The following is a 9,442-nucleotide window of genomic DNA, read 5'->3' on the forward strand; positions in this document are numbered from 1 at the left end:
TTTTACTGAAAGGTTCTCAGTAGGGAATGTGCATGTGTTTCACCTATGTGTGTGTGAGGGGATTCTTGCTGTAACGGAAGTCATTCTTGCTGTAACGGAAGTCATTCTAATGTAACGGAAGTCATCTGCTAGTGGTCTCTTTGCTAGCCCCGTTAGCTTCATTAGCTCCAGGCTGCTACTCGGACGTGTTTGTTGTGTTGATGCCTGGTGGAGTATTCTTCATTGAAATATCGCACTTATCTTATGGCTCTGCGGTTCAAACAGACCGTCCATGAATGCAGTTTATTCGGTAAGTGAAATTCAAGCACTTTATTTCTTACTTGTCTTTTTATTGAGCTAACAAGCGAGACGAAGCTACATCTGTGCTAACGATGCTATCCGTAGCATACAAGTTAAAACATAATGGAGAAGTGTAAAACATTAAGAAGGATTATACTGTAAAACATAAGGCTTCTCGGTGAGGTTGGTAAAATAAGGTCATGCTTGTACATTAGTTAGTTTGCTAGTTAGGTAACTGTATGCATTGTTATTGTTAATTTAAAATAGCTATGCTCGACGATGCAGACAGCTAGCGTCACATTAGTGTTGAAGAGCAGAGTACGGTATGAGAAGATTAACCCATAGATTAACCTCACTATAAAATCTGTGTATCTTAAAAATATGAATCTCACATTTCCAGTTGGTTCCAGAAATAACGTTGACGTAGATATTGCAATATGGTTTGTTGAGCTGGAGTTGAAGCTTACTGGTTAACGTTCATCATATTAAACGAACGAACCCAAACGTTGTTGTTTTTATTAATATTATTACCAATACTTACTTAGCATTTTATTATCATTACACTGGAGAAACCGACTTATTGTGGCAGCAGAACGTGAACATGTAACTTAATGCCTGCATTTGAGGACGAAAAATAGCTCAGTCAATGCTTTAGGGACAAGGAAATGATTTGTTTAAATATTAGATATGACGTTATGTGTGCTTCTGTGACAATGAAGCTTATTCATTGCATTACATTTGTTGAAGATGTTTGTCTTTTACCCTTACGTGTGTGTTACAAATGAATGTGAATATGGCATAGTACAAATATTTAAATTGACTGTCTCATGAAAAACGATTCTAAAATAAAAAGGACCCCAAAGTGAGTCAGCAAAACGTTCAATAATAATCTAAGGTATTGAGTTTTGGGATGTTACTTGCATACAAATCTATAAATGCCTTAAGGTTTCTAAAACATACAATATGTGGTAAATTCAACAGCAAAGATTCACATTTTTGCATGATTTGTTATTGATTTGTTGCTGTTACTTAATTTTAATAAATTCAAGTCAAGCTTAGTTACATGTGATGGTAGCTATATGCTCTTACCTGTGTGCCTCCTCCGCAACCAGACTGTATTCAAACTCTTAAGTACCAGTTCTATCTACTTTAAACAATTAAAAAGACAAAATCAACTACATTTATTGATATACCAATCTTTATTTTTGGGGCCTCTTCTTCTTTTAAATTAAACTTTCAGACATGAGATATTGAAATACAGTAATAGTTTTGTCTATTTAAAAAAACAATGAGCCATTCCTTACAGTTAACTTCATATTTCTTATTGTCTAAAGCATTTATGACACACATTTCCCCCTCATATTCACAGTGTGGATCAATTGAGACAGCGTGCAGAGACTTTGGGAGAAACCTCAGCATGACGGATGTCCTGTCTGTGGGTTTGGCTGGAGAGGACTGAGGTGGAGAGGTCTTTCTCTGGGAGGAGGCCCAGGCCTGATGGAGGAGGCCCAGGCCTGATGGAGGAGGCCCAGGCCTGATGGAGGAGGCCCAGGCCTGATGGAGGAGGCCCAGGCCTGATGGAGGAGGCCCAGGCCTGATGGAGGAGGCCCAGGCCTGATGGAGGAGGCCCAGGCCTGATGGAGGAGGGCCAGGCCTGATGGAGGAGGACCAGGCCTGATGGAGGAGGGCCAGGCCTGATGGAGAAACCCCCTAAACTGCATCTGTGAGCACATACTGGGCTCAGCTGTCACAAACAAATGATGGTCCTGTTTGACTTTGTGTTCACAATAAAAGTGTAGTTTCTTAGTGAATGTCCTGTATTGGTCTTTAATCTGAAATCAGCTTTTCATTTTCTTCTTGCCCCTCTGAGAAAACGGTGAGGCAGTTGTGTCCTTCAGGTATGTCCTTTCCTAACAGAAATGACAAACATATGACATTATTGCAGAGCAAGTGTGTTATTTATGAAAGGTTTGTTTATTTAGCGGCTGTAGAAATAATGTATTTTTTTAATTTTAATGTGTTTTTTTAATTCATCACTTTGTACTACAAAGATAATCAGATTATGAATGAACAGTCTGCAGTTAATCAACATTAAAATATCTTATTAAATAATATTCAACTGCTCGGTTGTCTCACTGCAAGAACCACTTTTACCACGTCTTTTACAGACAATATGTAGAGACAAATGGTAGCAATTCTCACAATGTAAAATAATAATTGCCTTAAATACATTGAAATGTGAAAGCTGATTATAGTTGTTACTTTATCTATTTAAACCAGAACGTTTCTCGATTCTTTGTACAGTATGAAAGGAGTCTTTGTACCTTTGAGTCCATGCTGAAGTTCACTGATGTTAGGAATAGGTCTGTCTCTCGTGGTCAGCATCCTCTGGTCTGTCTGCATCACCTGGAAACTTTAAACAAACAGATGTATATGTAAAGTAACAATGTGTTGGTCACAGACTTTTTTTTACATGCAAATGTCATGTGATAATCTTTTTGTTATCCTTAAAAAAAAGTGCTGGATATCAAAGCCCACACACACGTAAGGGTAAAAGACAAACAACTTCAACAAATGTAATGCAATGAATAAGCTTCATTGTCACAGAAGCACACATAACGTCATATCTAACATTTAAACAAATCATTTCCTTGTCCCTAAAGCATTGACTGAGCCATTTTTCGTCCTCAAATGCAGGCATTAAGTTACATGTTCACGTTCTGCTGCCACAATAAGTCGGTTTCTCCAGTGTAATGATAATAAAATGCTAAGTAAGTATTGGTAATAATATTAATAAAAACAACAACGTTTGGGTTCGTTCGTTTAATATGATGAACGTTAACCAGTAAGCTTCAACTCCAGCTCAACAAACCATATTGCAATATCTACGTCAACGTTATTTCTGGAACCAACTGGAAATGTGAGATTCATATTTTTCAGATACACAGATCTTATAGTGAGGTTAATCTCATACTCTGCTCTTCAACACTAATGTGACGCTAGCTGTCTGCATCGTCGAGCATAGCTATTTTAAATTAACAATAACAATGCATACAGTTACCTAACTAGCAAACTAACTAATGTACAAGCATGACCTTATTTTACCAACCTCACCGAGAAGCCTTATGTTTTACAGTATAATCCTTCTTAATGTTTTACACTTCTCTATTATGTTTTAACTTGTATGCTACGGATAGCATCGTTAGCACAGATGTAGCTTCGTCTCGCTTGTTAGCTCAATAAAAAGACAAGTAAGAAATAAAGTGCTTGAATTTCACTTACCGAATAAACTGCATTCATGGACGGTCTGTTTGAACCGCAGAGCCATAAGATAAGTGCGATATTTCAATGAAGAATACTCCACCAGGCATCAACACAACAAACACGTCCGAGTAGCAGCCTGGAGCTAATGAAGCTAACGGGGAGACCCACTAGCAGATGACTTCCGTTACATTAGAATGACTTCCGTTACATTAGAATGACTTCCGTTACAGCAAGAATGACTTCCGTTACAGCAAGAATCCCCTCACACACACATAGGTGAAACACATGCACATTCCCTACTGAGAACCTTTCAGTAAAATGTTTTTCAGGAGTGTGTGTGTGTGAGGTTAATTTTCAGTAGTGTGTGTGTGAGGTGTTCAGTAATGAATGTGAGAGTATTTCAGTAGTGTGTGTGCAAGGCGAGATGTTTTCAGTAGTGTGTGTGCGAGGTGAGTTTGAATTTTGGCCTACACGGCCCTTCATACAGATGAGCTCTGCCTCACCTCAAAATGCGTCACCTCACAGAAACTGTCTGGAAAGCGGGCCCTAAGCGCATGCCTGTTACCATCTCACTGTATGTCACCAATGTAATGTTTGTAGATCCCTTTATTACATGTATCCTCGCCATCCATAGTCTCTAAATAAGTTATTTCACGTATATGATATTTAGGCTCGCCGTACAACGGCAATGAAAAAAGCACCAGGGGAGGCAGCCATAACCTCTGCCGCACTGAAGGGGGCGCACGTGAGCCCACAGGTCCTTGTTGCTACTGTTATTCTACGCAGAGACGGTAGACCAGACGCAAACAACAAACTAGACTTTTGAAACTAGAGGAAGATAAGGAGGACTTTTACAAAAAAGTAATAGAGATTGTTGTCCTTGTCCAGAAGGATAGCATGGACTTCATCTTCAAGTCAAGGTAAGACCACATTGGTAATGAAAATTGGTTCTTACTAAGAAAGAACAATCCAATATTTAGATTGTGGGTATCCTTTTGTTGAACGGTCTGTTTAAAATGAATCGAAACATCAGACCAAAAAAGCTTTTGAAAATAACATGATATTTCGATTAAGGTCAGAATATAATATTTGTAAATCTGACACTGAAAGAGTCAGTGCCTCACCAGCCATGAACCTCACTGCACGTCACTGTGACTGAGGTATAATGTGAAATACATTGTATCTTACCTATCCATGATTACACTATGTTCACGGCATGGCCAGTATGTACATGATCACAGCTTTTCACCCGTCATGTTTTTTGCACTATACTTCCTGTCCAGCTCAGCTCAAGCAGCCCAATAGTTCATTTTGCACAGCACTGGACACTTCAGCTGTTTTCTGGTTACTTTGCACAGTTCATTTTTCTTTATCTATTACACTCAGTTTGTATAATATTCTTACTCCCTAATCATATCATATAAGGAGAAGATGCAGCGTACCTTCTCGCTTAGGAGACAGGAGATTCTCCAGGAGCCAAAGATTCCAGAGTTCCTAAACAAATGGCCAGCACTATTTGACGTCAGTGAGGTAAGTGTGAATCTGAAGTTTAGTAACTCATGTATTCAATGTCACACATCTGGTAAATTGTCTGCACTTAAATAGCACTTTTGTGCACCCAACTGTGCAGTGTGCTAGCTTTGCTCAAGGACACTTTGACATGTGGACAGTCAGAGCCGGGATTCGAACCACTGACCTTCGGTCTATGAATGACCCCTCTACCAACTGAGCTACAGCTGCCCCTGTTTAAGTCTGTATCCTGTCTGTGTTGTCTTTTACAGATCAACTTGGAGTTTATGCGGCTGACGACTGTACCTCTGACCTCCAAATTCCCTGGAGAACTGGACCGCCTGACCGACGACCTGATCAGAGTTTTCCATACCAAAGGTGGAGCTGCAGGAAGAAAGATCAAAGCCGTGATGGCAAAGACGGATAATGTAAGTATTTTTTGGTCTAACCTAATACACATATGGTTTGTTTGACTCAGCCATATGGGAAAGCTCCTTTTGTTAACGGTTTGGAAAAGGATAGGCACTTTCAAAATTACTGTGTAGTGAACGGGCTCAGACCTGTGTGAGTTTTAACTGAGTGGGGTGAAACCAGGTGAGTTCAGGATGGTCAAGGAGGGAAATGTCAGTGGCTTGGCTGGCCTCAGCACATGCGTCTCTGACACTGACCAGCATGGAATCATGTAATGTTTGTTTCAGAGTGCAGACATCAACGTGAGGCGTGATTGTGTGCTGAGCTGTCTGAGCATCTACCTCAATGAAGACCTGGACACACTGGTCAAAGAATATGTGGTAAATATGTCATCCTTCTGTCCTTTGTGCCAGATGTAATTAATTTCCCTCCAGGTGTGCCTGATAACATGTGGCGTTCATGAGAATGGGATGGACATTAGGTCACATTGACCTTGAACACCAATAGTTCGTCATTGAGTCCAATGGGTTGTTTGTTTTGAGTAATAAATTCCCTCAAGGCAATGGTGGTACTGCTGTTACTTGTAGGAAGTAAATCCACATGGTCCGGAGGAGCTTGAGGTTAAGGGTCGGGTCCTGGCACCTAAGCGCCTCCAATATGCCAGTGACGACAATTATGCCCCAAACAAGAAGGTGAGGACACAGAAACTTGATAGTTCTCATAAAGCAGCAGTTATGTAATTGACACCTGTTTTGGAAATGTTATTTAGTAAGATAGGCCTTTCAGATTATGTCAGGTCGGTTTTGATTATTGATTCTGATCAACTTGATTCTCTCGCGCGCGTGTGTGTAGGATACATGTTGTGGACTGTCTGCTTATGAACTCAAACGCCTTGAGAACATCAGAGAGAGGGAATCCTTCTTGTCTTCCTTGAAGTTATTGCCAGTAAGTGGACATGTTGACTGGAACTCTAACCAACACAAGACTGATCAACTGGTCTCTCTCTCCCTCTCTATCCTATCACACTTTGTCTGTCTCACCCTACTCTCTCCTTTCTGACTCTCTCCCTCCCTCTTTCTGTGTCTGGCTGTCTCCCTCTTCTCTCTGTCTCTCCGTCCTGCTTTTTCTCTCTTCCCCTAGATCTTCTCCCTGTCTGTCTGTGTCTCTCTCTTGCTCTCACACATATAGCTTTATTGTGTGTTACCTCCTACCACAGTGTAACTTCACTCATACATAAAGCATAGGATTTTAAAAAGGTGTAAAAGTAGGGCTAAATGGGTTAATTCTCGATTTTTTCTACAATGTAGTTTACAAAGATAATGCTATTCCTGTCTTCCTCCTTTACCATACATTGTAGTGTATTTAGGGCTGATATCCATGGAGAGAAATAATGGGATAATTATTGTTTTTCTCTGTCAAAAGGCAGCTGAGGATCTGAGGCAGTCAGTAAAGCCAAAGCCGGATGTCAAGAGGTAAGTCATAAAACAGTGTAGTAGTAAGGATACCGTAATTTTTTCATAACGTATTCAAGTGTTACCATTTAGTGCAATAGTAGCTACAGAACATGTACTGTGCTGTGTAAACTGTACTGTATCACATAGCGTTTCAGACACACAAACTTTTCAACTTTCAAACTTAAACGGTGCGCTCCCAGCGCACGTACCGGCAGGGTTTGTGCATGAAAACTTCCTTTGCACAAACTGTCTCGCTCTCGTAATGTCTGTCTGTCTTGCTCTCGTTCTGTCTCTCGTACCACTCTCGGTTCCACTTTTACTTTGGCGCGCTGCCTGTCTCACTCTTTTCCGGCCTCCAGCTTTGCCTGCTGGAGCCCGCCGCTGAAAGGTGGCGGGCACGGACCGGTCATAGAGCCCATAGTGTTAAAGGTGGTGGACTGTAACCTGTAAAATCCATAGATTTAGGAGGTTCCCTAGTGGCCGTTAGCTGTAAAAATCCATAGATTAGCCGCACCGTTATATAAGCCGCAGGGTCGAAAAATGGGGAAAAAGGCGCGGTTTATAGTCTGAAAATTACGGTACTTTGTTTTGGCTGTTGGGACTGATTCTATTTAGTAGAAGGGGGCATTTTCAAGGGTTGATGGGTTAGGGGAGAGAAGATCAGGATAGGGAAAGGTTAGTTCCTTCAATTTCCTAACAGGAAACATAATTAGGTTAGGAGAGAGGGAGGGAGGACAGCACAAGAGAGGTTTGGAGAGGGTTGGATAGGAGGGAGGAGTAAACATTACCCTATGAGAGGAGATTAGGAGAGAGGAGGTGAGAAGAGATGGTGGAGGGTAGGAGTGAGGGAGCGGGGGGTGGACAGAAGAGGTTTGCCTCTTTCCTACTGTCCTTTCTCCCCTACATTGTATCAAAGAACAGTTTCTTATTTGGCTCTTTCAGATATTGATTACTGATGAGAATGTTTTCATTTACTTCACAGATCTCTGAATAAAATGGGTTCCTGGTCCTGTATTTTTTCTTTTTTTACATTTTAAGTTGGGATGTTTTGTTGACTCCATTTTTATTGTGGCAGGTCAAAGGCTTCATTGGATACAGTGCAGTCTCTTCTGTCTCCCCGGAAATCCTTACATCTTAAAGAAGCTCGGAACCTTACCCTCAGAGGAGGACTAACCTATGAACATGTAAGTTACTGTCTTATGTTTCATGTGCACCATTACAAATTCTCTAAATTAAAGGATTAAGAGTATTACTTTAAAGACATGCTGTTCTTTATGGCACGTACCCACAAACACGGTAAAAAATGCTATCGAGATTCTTTAACGCGACCCTCATTGTGATCAACAATGCTCAAACACCACTTTTTATCATATTTAAATAGTTGATGATCATTGAATGTACAACTCCATTTATACATAATGTGACTTTTTGTTTTGTTTTCCAGGCTTTTAGGGAGTCAAAGATCTTGAGGTCATTATGACCTTGAACTTGTGTCCATCTCATTTTTATGAACGCTATATCTACAGTGCCTTAATGGAATTCTTCAAATTAACACACACTTGGCCTCAATGATAAGCTGCTTAGAATTTGGTGGTCAAAGGTCAAGGTTAGAGTGACACAGCTCATTGTTCTCTCCATCTTTCAGGACATCGAATGCCGTGAGGTCGAGGCAGACGTCGCAGGGACGACTATGGCAATCTACACCGTTCGAGCTGAGAGTGATGATCCTGATGGTCCTGGTGGACGCTTTGCAGATGTCGGTGTGGTCCTGGAAGGGGTCGAAGTTCTACACAACCTCCAGAGTATCAACCATGCATGCGTGATGCTTTATGGGTTGATCTACGCACTTAATCTAAGCTATCCAAAAAGCTTGAAGAATACATTCGAAGTTTACTAGAAGATCCTGATGGACCTGGAATCGTCCAAGCTTTCCCCCAAAGTACAAGCACTGATGCTCAAATTGCTCAGGTGATTCACAGAAAGCTAGAAACGGCAGGTGCTCAGTCAACACTTTGTTTAACCTTCCTAACTTGTCTCTGTTCTATTAAAGTTAGAAAACATTTTACATGTTCCATCTACAAGATGACTTGGTTGAAGAGCTACACTACCTGCTGAGTACTGTGTCTGTGTGAAGAGAAGAGGTTTGCTTTAATGTTAATACATTTGTTGAATCAACAAGGTGGTCTGATTGTATGAATCATTGAGATATTGTTGAATGGAAAATAGAAAAATTAGTTGGATATTAATCACAAAAATACATAAATCTAATGCATTTTGATTGAATTTAAGCTTAATTGTTATGTATTTCAAACACATACACATTATTCATCTTGAATAGGTAACCTAATTACTATGTAATTCAAACAAATATACTTAATGTATTCTGAATACATAATCTGATTAATATGCATTTAAATTCAATAAATTATATTAATACTGCATACATAAACCTGGTGAATATGCATTTCAAATGAATAGGCTTTATTACACTGATGCATATGCATCATGTAAAGTTTATTAGATAG

General features: G+C 40.2%; 1 protein-coding gene and 1 long non-coding RNA gene across 2 annotated transcripts; one reads left to right on the forward strand and one right to left on the reverse strand.

Annotated features, from left to right (window-relative positions):
• Window positions 1-1,840: 1,840 nt before the first annotated feature.
• On the reverse strand, window positions 1,841-3,590 carry LOC117548049. Its single transcript, XR_004569289.1, has 3 exons — window positions 3,562-3,590; window positions 2,604-2,692; window positions 1,841-2,189 (listed from the first exon to the last, which is right to left on the reverse strand). It is a non-coding gene; the product is annotated as an uncharacterized LOC117548049 (long non-coding RNA).
• Window positions 3,591-4,974: 1,384 nt separating this feature from the next.
• LOC117547854 (WD repeat-containing protein 76-like) lies at window positions 4,975-9,092 on the forward strand. Its single transcript, XM_034218742.1, has 8 exons — window positions 4,975-5,073; window positions 5,325-5,480; window positions 5,751-5,843; window positions 6,051-6,155; window positions 6,316-6,408; window positions 6,886-6,935; window positions 7,993-8,101; window positions 8,563-9,092. The coding sequence occupies exons 1-8, from the start codon at window positions 4,975-4,977 to the stop codon at window positions 8,812-8,814; spliced, it is 957 nt and encodes a 318-aa protein (XP_034074633.1). The 3' UTR covers window positions 8,815-9,092.
• The last annotated feature ends 350 nt before the right edge of the window (window positions 9,093-9,442 follow it).

This window comes from Gymnodraco acuticeps, unplaced genomic scaffold, assembly GCF_902827175.1.
Source record: "Gymnodraco acuticeps unplaced genomic scaffold, fGymAcu1.1, whole genome shotgun sequence".
Lineage (NCBI taxonomy): Eukaryota > Metazoa > Chordata > Actinopteri > Perciformes > Bathydraconidae > Gymnodraco > Gymnodraco acuticeps.